Raw genomic sequence first — 16,621 nt, 5'->3', positions numbered from 1 at the left:
ATAGCTTGCTTAATCTCCACATGGGCCCCTCGCGGCGGGAGGCCTGGCTTTCACCTTGCGGATGCCCTGCCGGGTTATCTCACAGGGGAATACCAGGACGGGTTCCCTAAGCAAGCGCTTAGAGACCGTTTGGTGATTTGCGCTATATAAATTCCTGCACATTTACTAGGATTTAAGGTACCTTGTTCAGCAGACCTAGGTGCTTCACAGTTGGCCTAAACTTGTGACTTTGTTCCTTTCTGGCACAACCAGATAAACACAGTTGATGCTTTGTGCTTTCTTGACACTTAATTCCCTAGAATATTTAAAAATGCATTTTTTCGGGTTTTGTATGTTTAAGTCTTGATTTATTACATTTTACACTATTTTTCCAATTTGGTGTGGGATTTTTCTTGTGTTATGGTTTCACTTTATTTCAGTTTGTAGTGCTGCATAAATACTTTACACGTTGACTCTGCATTAAGCTTTACTGCTCTGTGCCAGCCTACCAGAGGGCTAAGAACAGGTTAATTTGGGGTTTGCTTGTGCTTCATCGTGAAAAGGATTGTGGTACCTGCTTCAGTAAGGTTCCCCCTCAAGCAGTAACCCAATTTCTTACAAATAGGAATATGACTAATCTCCAAGTGCCATAAGGAGTGCAGATATGATGAAACTGACAGTGAAGCTGTCATCAGAGTACATGTTTGCCCTATGATTGGCATGTTAACCATGTCTCTAGGCATAACTGTGGCCAAAGTGTATGTTAGTGCAGATTTTCCCATTTGGTATAACACAGTTAAGCACTTCATTTATATATTCACACTAGTCATTCCTACTCATATTGTAAGCCTACACAAGTCAACACACCAATTTTGGCAGAGTTCCTTGTGCAACAGTGTACCTGTATGCAGACACTGGGCTCAACCTGATGTTAGTCCTACATTCTCAGCCGCCACATAAGTGCATGCGCAGGCAACCCAGAATCTAGAATAAACGTTGTGCAGCAGCAGACCTTGTTTTAAAAGGAGGTCTGTGGTGCTGGCAACTCTCAGTCTGTTTAACAGGATCTTACAGTGAGTAAGGCTCAATTCATGAGTCTCACTCAGAGCAAAGTCTAAAAACCAGACTGCCTACAATCAAAAAACCTTGAAGGTAAATGGGTCAGAATAAATCTTGCTACAATAGTCATAAATGGGGGTTGTGTCAGTTTACCAGCCACAAAACAATTTCCAATGTTTTGGAATAGGTTTGTCTATTCTGTTTGGTTGACGGCGTGACATACTAACAGAGACCAGTTTATCACAGTCCATATCACAGTTTACATTAGGCATAAGGTAAGTACATCTTCTCTCCAACAAAAACACGCTCGCTTCATTGAGTATTTAAGCAATCTTTTTGAGTATCCACTAGCTTTTGATTTGGCGGTATAAGAAATTGGGTTGCGGGTTGTGTGGTGTGAAATCCTACTCAAACAGCAACAACAATCCTTGTCAGGGTTCTACCTACACATGTCATTTCAGGGAAGCAACATTACCCTTATACGTATGCTTATCCAAGATGGTTGCCTTGCCAATCTGTGCTCCCTGAAGTTCCAATCCAATATGCCAATATGTGCTAGCCTTTCTCATTTGTGATATAATGTCCTGCCGAGATAGTGTAGAAGGAGGATCTGGCAATAGAAGGAAGTGTCATAAGGAATTTGTTTCCGGGTTTTTCATTGGCCACTTCTTTGTACCTGATTTTTGGCTTTCATGTTTTTTGCAGCAGATTTCCTTTTGTATTATTTCATCTGGCGCAACTTCCGCTCTGCTCTATCTATTCCTGATTTCATGGTGGTTTTTGTTGCTCTGCTGTTCAATGTCTGCATCAAATACCAACTTCAATCAAGAATTGCCAATATTGCTAAGGGGATTTGTTCTGCCCTTTGTGCTTTTTCTTTCTTCTAAATGAGTCTCTCTTAAGGGGATCATTGACATCTTTCAAATGTACATTACTATGAAGGATGGAGTCATGGATTAATGGGAGGAATAACCTTTTTCTTTGGGCGATCCAGATGAAAACTAGAGAGACCTTTACTGTGTCCTGTCCTTGACACAAACATATAACAGGTTGTTTAAAAAAAATAAACGTTATATCTCTAACCATTAACAAGTAATATACAATTGCTTTCTTGTTAACTGATCGTATCTCAATATTCAAGTATAATGTTTTCATGGGCAAAGTAAGTAAACTAAAATCAACACTGTATATGTTAAAATGCTTAAAACACATTATAACATATGGAAAAAGTAAAAGAAAATAATCTCATAAATCATTAAAAATAAGGTACTCAAATTCAATAAAGCATTGACATTATGGCAGCTTGCTCAGGCGAAGGCACTTGGCATTGTCTTTATTTGCTAAAAGAAAATATAACAAAGTAAAAGCATCACCTATGATATAGATTGAGGAAGGCATTTATTAAGGAGTTCTTCCAACTTTTTTTTCAGAAACTGCCTTGCTAGTTAAATATACAGAGCATGTTGTTTATATTATACAATATTAAATGAGCACTATGATTTTGAAATAACTCTGACAAATCCAAGTAGGTGGAGATTTTACTTTAAATCAATATAAAGTACTAATAAAAATACTAATTAGCAAGTCAATTTAGCACATTTTACGACCCATTTTTTGATCATTGAACTATGCTCTTTAACAATATATTGTTGGAAGATCTGTCTTTTAATTTAGCATGCCTCTTTTCTTTCAGCTTATGAATTACAGAACTGTCCAGATATAAATCCCTTTTCAAATGGATATGTTGTCAACATGGATTATAGTGTAGGACAATCAATTTCATTTCATTGCTATCCTGGATATGTACTTATTGGACAACCCGTTCTTACATGTCAGCATGGAATCAACAGAAATTGGAATTATCCTGTCCCAAGATGTGAAGGTAACCCCAGTATGTTGAAACATTTGCTTCAAATTCTTTATGTTTGTGTTGGTTTATATGTTTGCATATTGTCAGAGCAATGTTAAACAGCACTATACTTATATTCTTGAAAATATACCAATTCTAAGAAACATGTGTTCTACCTTCACTTGAATATGCTTCCATGGAAGCACATTCGAAGCATGCAACTAATTATATGGACCTGCTGCACTTTGGCATTTTTTTTTTAACATAATGGGCCTGCTTCACAAATGTAACTTATACTTTTGAATGATTTAATCTTTTAAGTAAATGTACTAATGTTTAGTATTTACAAAATCAGAGTGTAAAAGTGTATGAGGTCCATTAGGATGGCGGGTGGACTTCTGTCCGCCCTCCACCCTAGCGGTGCTGGGACCGGCTGCCAGTGAAGCGGCGGTCCCGCACCGGCGATTAGGATGCCACCGTGGCGGTGGCATCCTCCATTCCCAGCATTGTGGCGGGCAGTGCTCACAGCACTGCCTGCCACAATGCTGGAAATGCACTGCGTGCATTGTCTTGCACTAGGTGGCAGGCACCTCGTGATGTTCATGACAATGCAGGGGGGTACAGTAGGTACCCCCCATGTGCACCCCCACCTCCCCAATACCCTAGGGGCCCACAACAGGCCCCAGGAAGAGAATTCCACATGCCTTTTCCATGGTGGCAGTGCCGCCACAGAAATGCATGTTTCCGTACCCATGCTAATATGGATGGCGGTGTCTAGCAGACACCGCCACCAAATTAAACCCTTTTCCGCCCGGTCGACTTGTCGACTGGGCGGAAAAGCGGCAGACGGTCTTCCTGTCTGCCGCAGTACCCCCACCATACTAATATGGTGGGGGGTAAATGGGTAGCGGGTGGGGAAGGATGTAGGGCGGATCGCCTCCACCATGCGGGCATTGGCGATCCGCCATACATCCTAATGGGCCTCTAAGTCTTCATCCTGTAAGTCAAGCAATTAGCTTTCTCTTATGTGAGTGGGGATGTGCCTCCATAATTCCCAAACCCTCCTTAGATGATTTTAACACCTGCCTAATCCCCCTAACTCCTACCTAATACCATCCCTTTTTGTAGTAAGACTACCCCTGTTCCAAAGCACTTCCTTCAGTCCCTCCTCCATTTACTTCTAAAACATATACTTATGTGGGCAGAGAATCCGCAGTCGGGGTAGAAAACCCCAAACACATAGGTATAGGCAAAGTGGAGGCACAAAACCCCCCAACATAGTGATCACTATATTTTAATATTCTTGTTTAAAAGGTTTGAAAGATGCCTAGAGATGGGAATCAGAAATGTACTCTTAATGCTACACCTCCGAACTGAGGAAACAATGAAGTACCAGAACAGATTAAAAATGAATGAGCCACAGAGTTTAGTAAATTATGTAACAGAGAACTGCAAATTATGTGCCAAGAAAATTGAGATTATTTAGATAATTTATCAATTAAATACAAATTATGCAGCACATTCTGTAGAACATTTATCAAGCTGTTTGACATCGTATGTCACATTAATACACAATAATCTCTATAGTACAGAAAATGGAAGGGATTCTTTAGAAAGAAAACAATTTCCTTTATGAAATGCCATTCAAAATACTATTCACCATCACTAGTTTTACCTGGCAGGACAGGAATGCAATCTTACAAATACTGTACCTTTTACCAAGTCTAAAGTAGTTTGAGTGAAACGTATGGAAAATATCTTTGGATTTATCACACCAAACCTATATTTTACAAAATTTCAATTGTTTTAGGTGTACACTGTACAGTTGCTCCAAACATCTGTTAAACAAATAGAAGTGTGGGATTGTATTGTCTCTTACTATGATGTTATATTATAGCATTTCTAGAGCACACCAAATAACCTGAGGTGATTACATACAGTTGAGAGTGTCCCATTGCCTGAAAATGACTACATACCAGGCCCTAAGTCCTGAAAAGTCTGGTCTTTAAGGCCTTCTGAAAATGTAGGGGATATTCCCTAGTTTTGGAACATAATTTACATACACACAGAAAAAGCTAAAAAGCATTTTGCCAATTGAGCATGTAGGTCACAAGCAAATCCAAGTATTTAAGTATGTAAACTATGAATAGAGTGGTGAAGAGACAGACTATTGATGGAGAAATATCGAGTTGCATGAATTTCGAGTCAAGAATATTGATGGTGTAAAATGTTGAGGTAAGTTTTTTGTTAAAAATATATATTTTTGTGTATTTTAGAAATAATGATTTTAAAAATATTGGAGTTTGAATAGTAATTTTTTTTAGATTATTATCCAGCCCTTTTCTTGATTTTAGTTGGTTTGGAGGTGTAATAATATTTTTTTTTAGTTTATTATCCAGTACTTTCCCTGAGTTTAGTTGCTTTGGAGGTTGAAGTTGAAATTTTTCATGGTTTATTATCCAGCACTTCCTCTGAGTTTAGTTGGTTTTGGAGTTAGGAATAGTAATTCTTTATGGTTTATTATCAGCCCTTTCCCTGAGTTTAATTGGTTTTGGAGTTGGAATAATAATTGTTTATGGTTTATTATCCAGCACTTTCCCTGAGTTTAATTGGTTTTGGAATTGGAATAGTAATTTTTTATGGTTTATTATCTAGCACTTTCCCTGAAATTAGTTGGTTTAGGAGTTATGAATACTAATTTTTTAAGGTTTATTATCCACCACTTTCCCTGAGTTAGTTGTTTTTGGAGTTTGGAATTATCATTTTTTATGGTTTATTATCAGCACTTTCCCTGAGTTAGGTTGTTTTTGGCTTTGGAATATAACTTTTTGTATGGTTTATTATCCAGTACTTTCCCTGAGTTTAGTCGCTTTGGAGGTTAAAATAGAATTTTTTTATAGTTTATTATCCAGCACTTTCTCTGAGTTTCGTTGGTTTTGGAGTTAGGAATAGTAATTCTTTATGGTTTATTATCAGCACTTTCCCTGAGTTTAATTGGTTTTGGATTTGGAATAATAATTGTTTATGGTTTAATATCTAGCACTTTCCCTGAAATTAGTTGGTTTAGGAGTTACGAATAATAATTCTTTAAGGTTTATTATCCACCACGTTCCCTGAGTTAGTTGTTTTTGTAGTTTAGAATATTCATATTTTATGGTTTATTACCAGCACTTTCCCTGAGTTTATTTGGTTTTGGAGTTGAAATAGTAATTTTTAATGGTTTATTATTTAGTTTTTTCTTAAACTTTATATGTAAATCAAATATAAGAAAGGAGATTGTCAGTTTTTATTGTTAATATTTTTGTTCACAAAAACATGTCTTTATTTAAGTTGTTCACAATTAAATTGATTCTATTCAGTTTTGTTTTGCAATTTTTGAAAATATTTAAAAACCTGATTAACAAATTTTGATATTATTCAGAATACATTATAAAACATAAAACATTTCAACATATACTTTTAATATACATTTGCAACATTAAAAATATATTTTTAGATACATATTTTTTTAACCAGTTGTGAAAAAGATACATTTTTATATAGCATTGTGATGTAGTTGTAAAGTAAGTATATTTTCAGTTCTTTCATTATAGTCTTTTTGATTTTTGTTATCTATCATTTCTTTTAAAGAAAAGTAAACATTTTAATACATATGTTTTTATATGTTTTGAAATATATTTTAGATAATTGTATTTATGTCATAAAATTACATAATATGTATTTTACACTGTTATAGTTTGTTCATTTTTTTTAGTATTGAGTATATTAAAGATTAATATTTAAAAAATAATATATGAAATACTTTACAAATTTGTTTTAAATATATATTTTTGTATCATATCATTTTTTAATTAAACATTGGTATATTGTTTGTACATGTACAATAGTCTTTTTGTAACTTTATATGTTGAAGGTGAGTACATCAAGGAAATATAAATGTTAATATATGTCAAATATTATATTTTTTGTTTTGTGATAACATAATATTCAGTATATATTGGCTATGTTTTATTTAAAAAAGGATATTTTTCAATGTTGTTTTTCAAAATATAAAAATATATATATTTAGTTTTTTGGGATTTTTTTAATTATTTCTGTTGTCTATGGGGAGGTAGTCCTTTTTCATTTTTATTAGTCAGCTATTTTACTTTCCATTTCCTCACTTTTCTGTCCAGCTTTTTTGTTTTTAGGTCATTTTGGAAGAAGGAACCTCGAGGTTGGGAGCTGTGTTTATCGGATAAGGTAAGTTTGATTGAATTTACTTTCAAGGTAGTTGTAGGGTAAAGGGAAGTAGTAGTAGTGTAGTTAGACTTGTTAGGTTGTTAAATGTTTCTTTTTTGTGTACTTTGGTGTTGTTTTGGTAGTTTAGTGTTTGATGTGTTTGACGTTGTTTTGAAGATTTGTAGAGTGTTCTATAGTGTTAGTTATGTGATGTATAATTATGTTATGTTGTATTTAATGTAATTAAAGTGCGTGGGTTTGTATGTGTTATTGTGGGAAAGTGTTTTTTTTTTTTGCATGTTTCCCGGTTCGTTAATGGATGTTGCTGAAGACGTGTTTTGTTTAAGCTAATTTTTGGGTTTTTGAGGGTTTCTTTATTGAGAGGATTGCGTAATTGGAGCCTTTTTTCTACTGTTGTATTTTTGCATTTTTTTGGCTTTTCTTTTTAATGGATTTGTGTTTTGATTTATCTACTATGGATTTGTTCATTTTTTAGGACCATATACTTCGACACAACTGTTATTTTTTGTTATTATGGTTGGGAAATGTTTTTGCTTACATTTGGTTTGCTTGTTTCTTTTTTATTTTAATAATTATATTATGTCATATATTTGTATGCAACTTTAAAAAAATTACATGGCAATTATAATTATTAATTTAAAAATGAGTTTAAATATGATGTTTAAATGTTTTGTAATTTTCAAATGCTGCATGGTGTTTGCTATTGTTTTTTGTTTAAAGATTTGGCTGTTGTCTCTAGGTATTCTCGTCCTTTGGTGTTTGGGTAGAGTCGAGTTTTGTGTTGTTGGTACATTGTTATTGTTTGCTTACTATGGGCATCATTAGGATGGCGGGGAGACTTTGCCCACCCGCAATCCCGATGGAAAACGGGACTGCCCGCCATATGTGCGGCTGTCCCGTGGGGGATATTAGGATGCGCCTGCCACACTGGCGGGCGCATCACACATTTTTAACATTGCGGCGGGCAGTGCTTTCAGAAGCTCCCGCCGCAATGTCAAAAGTGCATGTTGTGCATATGCATGCACAACGTGGCAGGTACCGCGCGGCCTGTCATGTTGTGCATGCACATGCAGGGGGGGTACCATAGGTACCCCCATGTGCCCCCCCACCCTCCAACATCCTGGGGGCCTGCAACAGGCCCTCAACTTGAAGATCCACATGCCTTTCCCACCACAGAAAGGCTGCCGCCCGCCTGCATCCTGATATGGATGGCGGTGTCTAGAATACACCGCCACCATATTAAACCCTTTTCCGCCCGGTCGACTTGTCGCGGTCCTGTCCGCCATACTAATATGGCAGGGGGAAATGGGTGGCGGGTGGGGAAGGATGTAGGGTGGATCGCCACCGCCATGCGGGTGGTGGCGATCCGCCCTACATCTTAATGGGCCCCTAGGTGTAGGACCCATGTTAGTTAGGGATTTTTCTTCCCTTAGTTTTTGATAACTCTGTTCTTTTTTTATGGCTTCTATTAGTTTATGTAAAGTTGGTTGTCCTCTTCCTGCTGTGGCTTGGAAGACAGTATACCATCTTTCCACTGAATTATTTGTTTTAGCATTTTGTGCTAGGATGCTATCATAGACCTTCCACCAGTGGATTTGGAACTTGTCTTCAGTGCCCTGACCTATGTAGTCTTCCTACCCAGGTGTCTTCAAAGTAGTCAATGAAGGGTGTTAGTTTTGCTTCGTTGGCTTGGTAGAAAGGACTTTCAATAAGTATATTATAGTGGTTGGCTACTTCTGTTGTCGGTACGTAGACCAGGTCTATTAGGTTTTTGATTTGATAGGCAAGTTGCTGTTTGTGGCATAATCTATACTTAGGGTACTTAGGGTAGATTTTTGCAGATGTCTCCAGATACTTTGGTTGAAATGATAACAGCAAACTTGTATTGCAGTATGAGGATATATTTTTAAAATTGACTAAATCATTGCTTGTTCGAAATCTATTATTATTTTTTGTGGGAAGTAGTTTTCTGTCTGTTGTTTTATTACTGTAAGTCTATGTAGGTAGTATTTAGTTTGTTGGGGGGGAGTGCGTATCTGGAGGGGATGTTAATTTCTTCATATTCTCCATGGATGGTTTAGAGTTGGTAAAAGGGTTTAGGGCAAAGTTTGAATGTCCCATCCATCATCCATGTTTCACATTGCTTTAACTTTTGAATGTTGGTGCTGGTGGCAAAGATGATAGAAAAAAATTCTTGACTGGTATTGTCATATAAAATGAATTTTTCATCTTCGTATGTGACTGTGTATTCTTGTAAAATTTCAATTTCTGTAAAGGTTTGGGGGCTGGATGGTGTTTGAGAGTAGTTCTTTTAGTTCTGGCTATTAGGCCTTTTAGAGTGGGAATTGATGGTAATTGTCCTGTTACATATTCAGGAACCCTAGTTAGTATGTTTTTTAATATTTGGGTGCTGGTTTGATGGGAGCTGGTGCCTGCTTCTTTGATGGTTTCTAAAGCATCTCTCACCTCAATAGCTGTGACATTGTGGGGATGGCTCTGTTCCCTGACATTAATAACATTTGTTTCTACTGTTGTTGCTCTCCCATAGCAAGAACTGGAATAGTAGTTACTACATTTCTAATGGGTTTTATTTACTGTTATTTTTTCTTGCGTGTAAGTATAGCCCATGTAGCACAGAAGTAGTTTTCCCATTTGTGAGAAGAACTTTGCCCCTTATGCAATTTTCTTTGTATATCTGTGAATATATTTATATATATGTATTTATTAATTATTAAGTATTGAAGAGTAAACCTGTTTATATAATTATTACATTTCAAAATGTACCTACATATATGTTGTTTTGCTTCTCTTGTTCCTTTTTCGATGTTTGTGGTTTAGTCACTGGTTTCTTTTTTTCTGTTAACAATAACAATATACGTTTACTGTACAGTTAGTTAAAACCATAACAATTTTACAGATGTCAACATCCTTCACTCAACAATTTAAAAGCATTTCAACATTTTACAAAAAAATAAAAATTATCATGGAGGGTGTAAAAAGCACCGGTTATAAACTAATTTGATTGAAAAGTCAATATATAACACATATACAAGTTACATTAAACTTTGTTCTTACTTCCTTGTTTTAATAGCTGAGCATGCTAAAATACAAATAAAGTGCGTTTGTGATTAACTGAACATTTGCGGTGTCAGTCTAATTATTTACTTTCAGCCTCGCTATGAATTATGTCTGTATGTTTCTTAGTCCCTTAACTAACAAAATTGTACTGTCAATACCACTGAAGGGAGTCCAATTTATTTATTCAGGCAATCGGTAATGACCAACTGTGTCATCTCCTTCACCTCATAGTAGCGATTTTTCACGAGGGGGTGGGAATAGCTTGTCTCCCCCACTGAGGTAACCTCCTTGGGGTGCTTCTGCTTTCACTGTTTGGTCAGGAACACATAGAAACTTTATCAGTTTGCAGTTCATTTGGGGATCAGATGGATCCATAGCCTCTAATGACTGGAGTTCTACAGGAGCATATAACTCTATCCAAGAAAGCTCTCCTTAAGAAAGTTACTCGTGCTGGTTGTAATTTCTTTCAGTGACATATAAGATGAATAAGGTCCTCTTTTTGACTGCCGCAAAGACTGCACTCATTTGAATCAATGTGCTTCCAGTGTGTTGCATCTGCCAATGAAGGGAAGTTCCCGAACCCTAGTGCCATTAGTTGCATTTTATGCGGATAGAGAATGTAGAATCTTGGTAGGCTGCCGGTTTAAGGACTTTGTAGTTGTTAATCACCATCCATGAGTGAGATCTTTGTGAGAAAATGCTTTTATCCAATATCAGAGAGTGAAATTTTGCTGCTTTGTTTATTGCTAGCTTGAATGTTGGATAAGGCATATTTTTATTCCAGAGATCATTGGTACAAGTTGCTTTGAGTGCGTTGTCCAGAAATTGATTGGCCGGCTATTTTTGATCCTTGTTAAAAAGGAAAATGTTGACATCTGTAGAAACTATTAAAATAAAAGTATTTGTGAGTTATGTTTTGCTTTTTTAATAAAATGTTTAGTTTTCATCAGTTAACTCTGTTTGTTGAGATATATACTTACTTTGTTTTATATTTTTCGTTAATGTTGATTTTGTAGTTGTCTTGGAAGAAATCATTGCTTTGTATTTTCTAGGTGGAGTTTTAGTGAAGTTTAGTCTGTGAAGTATAAAGGAAAACATATTATAGCTAATTGTTTATATATTTTTTCCTGTTAATCTAATTTTAATTATTTAACAAGTTTTGTTCTTACCGTTAATGAGACTTTTTCTGATTAGTCGTTTGTGTGGATCTTTTTCATATTGTTTTCTTTCTCGCAAAGTTTCAGGCTTCTGCAGTGTTTGTCCGTTTCACTGTAAATTTTGTGTCAATTATTTGATTGCTTTTATAGTATTTATTTAATGAGTTGGAGTTTTCTATTGGTTTGTGTAGTTTAAATTTTGTGGTTGAGATACCTTTTTTTGAATTTTTGGGCAGTTATAATTTAATTTGTTTAATGTTAATTTTGTTTATTTAACGATTGTTTTTATATTGTTTAGTAATATAATTAATATGTATGTGTTAATAAATGTTATATATCTTTTGTATATGTAATATATATTTTTGTTTATTTTCTATAGTTGTGATATTTTTATTATGCTGTAGTGTTTGTTTATTTATGTTTTTGATTTTTAAGTGTATGGGTTTGTGTATTAGTTTAATTAATTTTGTATTTTTTGTAGATTTTTTTTGATATATGTTATTTATTTATATTAGTGAAAATTGTTTATTTTTATGCTTAAATGTAATTTTTTGGTATAGTTTATATGTATTTTATCGATGCTTGTGTTGTTGATAATATGCATATCAATGTTTATGTTGTGATATAAGTTATTTTAAATTTTTTTATATTTTTGTGTTCTTTTTTTTGTTGTCGATATTTTTGTAATCGAAATGTATTTTAAATATATTTTGTTATCGACGTTTGTGTATTAGGTGTTGATATTTTTGTATATGATATTAGTGACTCGATAATTTTGTAGCTCGATATTATAGGAGTCGATGTTTTGTCAGTGATCAGACTAGTGCTTTGCCGAGGAATAAAGGCTTTATATCACAATCACTTTTTAAATATTTTCTTTAAAACATTGGAATCTTGAGAGCTCCATTGATTACAATGGAGGTGCTCAGGGCCAGTAACAGCTGGTAGAGACCTTCTATTACAACATTTCAAGATTTGTTTGGACTTTTGTATGCTTTTTAGCTGATGACATGTAAATTGTTTACTTAGACCAGAATACACTAGACTCACTTCGATCACTAAGGGCCTGATAAGGATGAAATTCTAACAGAGCTGGGGACCTCTCACCATAGTGTTGGGGGTCCCACAGGCCAAATTACAATGCAACCACCACTGTGGCAGTCGCATTGTACATGTTTTCAATTGCGGCGGGTGCTGCTGGCTGCAGCACCCGCTGCAATGGAAAAATTCAGGTTTTGCATTTCCCTCGACTATGTGGCAGGCACTATGCAGTGCCTGCCACATGGTGCAGGAACCCCAAGTGCAAAACCAAAGTGCCCGGCAGGAAATGTGGGCCCACTAAGTGCCCCCAAAGTCCATTCCCACCAGCCTTTCCATGGCGGATGAACCGCTATGGAAAGGCTGTCAGGGATGGACAATCATGATATGACCGGCAGTGCCTCACATGCACTGCCGCAATTCTGGGCAATGTGGCTGCTCCGTGGGGCGGTCGGAAAAGGACCACCTGTCCGAACCGTGGCCATTTGTCTTTCTGACCACCACGTTTCAACCCGCCTTAGTAATCTGGCAGGCAGGAATCTGCAACATGATGGTGGGGAACCCGCCACCAGCAGCCTGCCAGTGGCGGGTTTACCGAGATCATAATCAGCCCCTTAGTAACTATCTCTTAGACATTCAAGGATTGAACATGAATTTTTTCAAAGTAAATGTTAGCAAAATGGATCTAGTATTACATTGCAAAAAGACTGTTGGCATAACGTTTTCTGGCCTCCTCAATTCAGAAATATTGCCACCATGGCTGAAATCATTAAATCGCTGGGCATGGTTCTTGATGATACGTTTTCCATAAATGCTCAGATTAATGGTATCTGTTAAACAAGTTCCTACACAATGTATATCAGTAGAAAGACTCTTTCGTGCCAGCCAAAGTCCACACTTTAACAGCCCTTTTTCTACAGCATAAGGTAACTTTTATTTTGCATGATTTGATTTTAGTAATTCTAATTCTCACAAACTACCTCTAGGAAAAATAAAAATTGCTGATTCCTCAGTAGAAAAGTGTTCTCTCCCTCTTCTGAAGAAGCAGCTCACTCCATAAACAGGCTCCACTCAGGCACATCAAAAGAGTTAATGTGTTCCCCATTTCTCTTTGACAGCAACATAGAGTTTCCCAATTGCTCACTGGAGAAATTGTCACTGGGGGGGGGGGGGGCGGAAGGGTGCCTTGTCATTGAAAACCTTCTTACCAAAATGTCCATTCAGAGGTTAATGCATGAGGCTAGTTATTTTTTAACAAATATACCATGTTTTTTACACTTTATACATTCTTATCCAGTCTCAAACTCATTAGCTGGTAGTGTGAGTTTACAGTATGGATCTTAACATTTATGCATTAGGTTTAACTATAATTCATCAATTCATTTATCTCTCTAATTAATCTTTGGTTGAATAAGTATGCATTTTTGCAATATTCCCACAGTGATTTTCCATATACAACTGTAGGCAAAAATACACATATTTACTACAATGGCACATTGACAGCAGTTAAATTGAAAAGTCATGAGTTTAGAACACCATTTAGCTTGTATATATTGGATATAACTGTTGCTGGCAGGGCGATAGAGACTAATTACCAAATTGTGAAGATTACAAAGCATACTTGAAATACCACTAACTGTTCATATGCATAGCTGTATTGGGCCGTGTCAACTCCTATAGTTACTTCATAATACCATATTTGTTAATATCTTATGCCTCCTCCTGTTTGTTGTTCATTGACATGATCCCTATAATGAGGCTGGCCTCCAATAGCAGGGATTGCATTAAAAATGACTTCACATCACTTTTAAGGGAATTGTTTTGCTGATCAACACATTTAAAGCATTAACTTGAAGGGATTTGTTTTGCTGATCTACATATTGAAAGCATTAATTGCATTTTACTTGCAAAGAAGATGAGCTTTAACTTTTCTTTGAAACCAAGAAGGATTTGGATCTGATCAAGTTCAATTATTTTTCAAATGAATATTAAAAACATTTCAATCACATCAAAATTTAATTTGAAATATAATTAACAATAACAGATATTTGAATTTCACAATATTGCTTTGACATAATAAGATGTTTTGCAATTAGTATTTCTTCTCTACTGTAAAACTGTAAAACCTTGTGAACTAAATATAGCAATATTTTATTCAGACACATGCATTTACTTGAACAGATCTAATTTTAAAGTCTTATGCCCATGCACTTCCATTCCACCAGATAGCACCAGTTCAGACCACATCAGTCCTTTATTACAGAAGCTATAGTTTTAGACAAACCTTGGATTAATTAGACATAAAAAAAGAAATCGAGAGCCTTGCTATCAATATGGCAATCACTTAAGTTAGAAGACCCCTCAAGGTGCTGTAAAACAATGGCCATAAACATTAATAAAGCACCAGCATTCTTGGATACTGTCTGCCACAGAGAAGCCTTTGTTTTATTTTTTAGAACATTCTGCCCTCTAGTGGCAGAATGTTCTAATAGCCTTATAATCCTTTGTAGCAGGGCAATACCGGCTATTAAAGTTCCACGCCCTTGTTAAAGTCCCTCGCCTTCGGCACAGGCCTTCAATGCGGGAGCGGGCCTTTAATAGCCGGTATAGCCCGCTATGGCGGGCTATAAGGCTATATAAAGCACCAGCATTCTTGGATATGGTCTGCCACAGAGCATTGACCAATGCATCTCTACTTTTCTGCAAATGGCACTGAGCACATTCTGAATGGTTTGAAGATCATTATTTCAAACTGAATCAATAATGCCAATTGTTTTTGGGAAATTAAAATCCCTATGAATGGTCTGAATGTGAGCTTTATCAAATAACACTGACATTTCCCTGGGAAAGCAGCAAGGCCATATAAAAGAGCTGTGTAAGAAAATTGGTTATTAGCTGGTGTCCCAGGTAATGAGTCCGAAATCATGTCAGGTCCAACACACGTTCAGTAAATAAACTTGGGCTCAACCCCTGGTAGCTATGGCACAGAACAGACAGGCTTAACTTACCGAAAAATGTATTGGGAATTTTGCATGACCAAATCAATTAAATCGTCAAAGCACAAAATAATACCAGTAACAAAACATTGCTAAATATATACAAGAGATTAACATGAGGAAATTACACCAAATAGCTAAAATGGGGAACCAGAGATTTGATGTTTTAAAGTTTTAGGACAAAAAGTGTCAAATTACAGTAAAGTACCAATCTAAAATCACACTGTTTGCTGGTGACGTGTATCTAGGTATGATTTTAGGCTCAAAATTAGGATACCCCTTACAGGTTGTTTCAGTCAAATATTTTACCTTCTAACTCAGTCTCTGAAATGGAGAGCAGAATCTCCCAGCAGTGTAGGGCTGCAAGGTGAATGTGGGAAAGGCCTCTTGAAGTCCAATAGACAGTGGATGAGGACCAGCTGAAGCAACTGGTTCAACAGCAAAAGCTCTAAGCAGGCAAATTCCTATTTCAAACCCACTGAAATTCTCCCAGAAGTCTGATACTTTATATGCCTTCCATCTGGTCAAGTTTTACACCTTCTGATTTAAAACACCTTTGCTGCTAGGTCAAACTGATGGCACGGAGTTCTTGGAAGTCCATAAAATTTACCAAGTCCCAACTTTTCAGACACTCTGAAGCAGTTCCTTTTTTTTCTTCCCTAAGGCTCCCAAGATCTTGGGGACAACGCATAGAGGTCAGGAGGCTAGTAAGGTCCAGTCCAGGTCTTGTTACTAATTTCATCTGGTCACTCCAGGGTAATGGGCTTTTGCAGCATGTTGTGTTCCTGTAGCCAAACAGGAGGTCAGCCAAATGACCATTTGATTCTACTTCTCAGTCCTGTGTGCAAAGAAGAGCAAGTTCAGCCTTTCAGATGTCCAATGGGGTTACAGACAGCAGTTCCAGTCAAATCCTGTGAATGAATGAATGAAGTAAATGTATAAAGCGCGCATACCCGAAGGTGTCAGCGCTAAACGAATCAAAACGAATCAAAACCAGGACGGCGATCAGCCTAAGGGGACACCTATGGCATTGCACAGTGACCTATTCAGAGAATAACCAGGTCTTTAACTGGTTTCTGAATTCCAGCAAGATGGATTGTGAGTGTAGTGCCAGAGGCAGGGAGTTCCAAAGCCTTCCACCACAGTACATGAGCATTCTTCCAACCCATTTTGCTCTGTTGATTCTTGCACCGTGACCATACTTGCGGAGCTTGATCTGAGGT

General features: G+C 36.5%; 1 protein-coding gene across 1 annotated transcript in view; it reads left to right on the top strand.

Annotated features, from left to right (window-relative positions):
• Positions 1-16,621, top strand: part of CSMD1 (CUB and Sushi multiple domains 1) — a 2,626,220-nt gene that overhangs the window by 1,735,947 nt on the left and 873,652 nt on the right. The window contains exon 36 of the mRNA XM_085610820.1: positions 2,732-2,920. Coding sequence (XP_085466946.1) covers positions 2,732-2,920 — 189 coding nt within the window. The remainder of the gene's footprint in view (positions 1-2,731; positions 2,921-16,621) is intronic.

This window comes from Triturus cristatus, chromosome 6 (genome assembly GCF_964204655.1).
Source record: "Triturus cristatus chromosome 6, aTriCri1.1, whole genome shotgun sequence".
Lineage (NCBI taxonomy): Eukaryota > Metazoa > Chordata > Amphibia > Caudata > Salamandridae > Triturus > Triturus cristatus.
The sequence above is the reverse complement of the archived record's forward strand: the minus strand, read 5'-3'. Positions and strand labels throughout refer to the sequence as shown.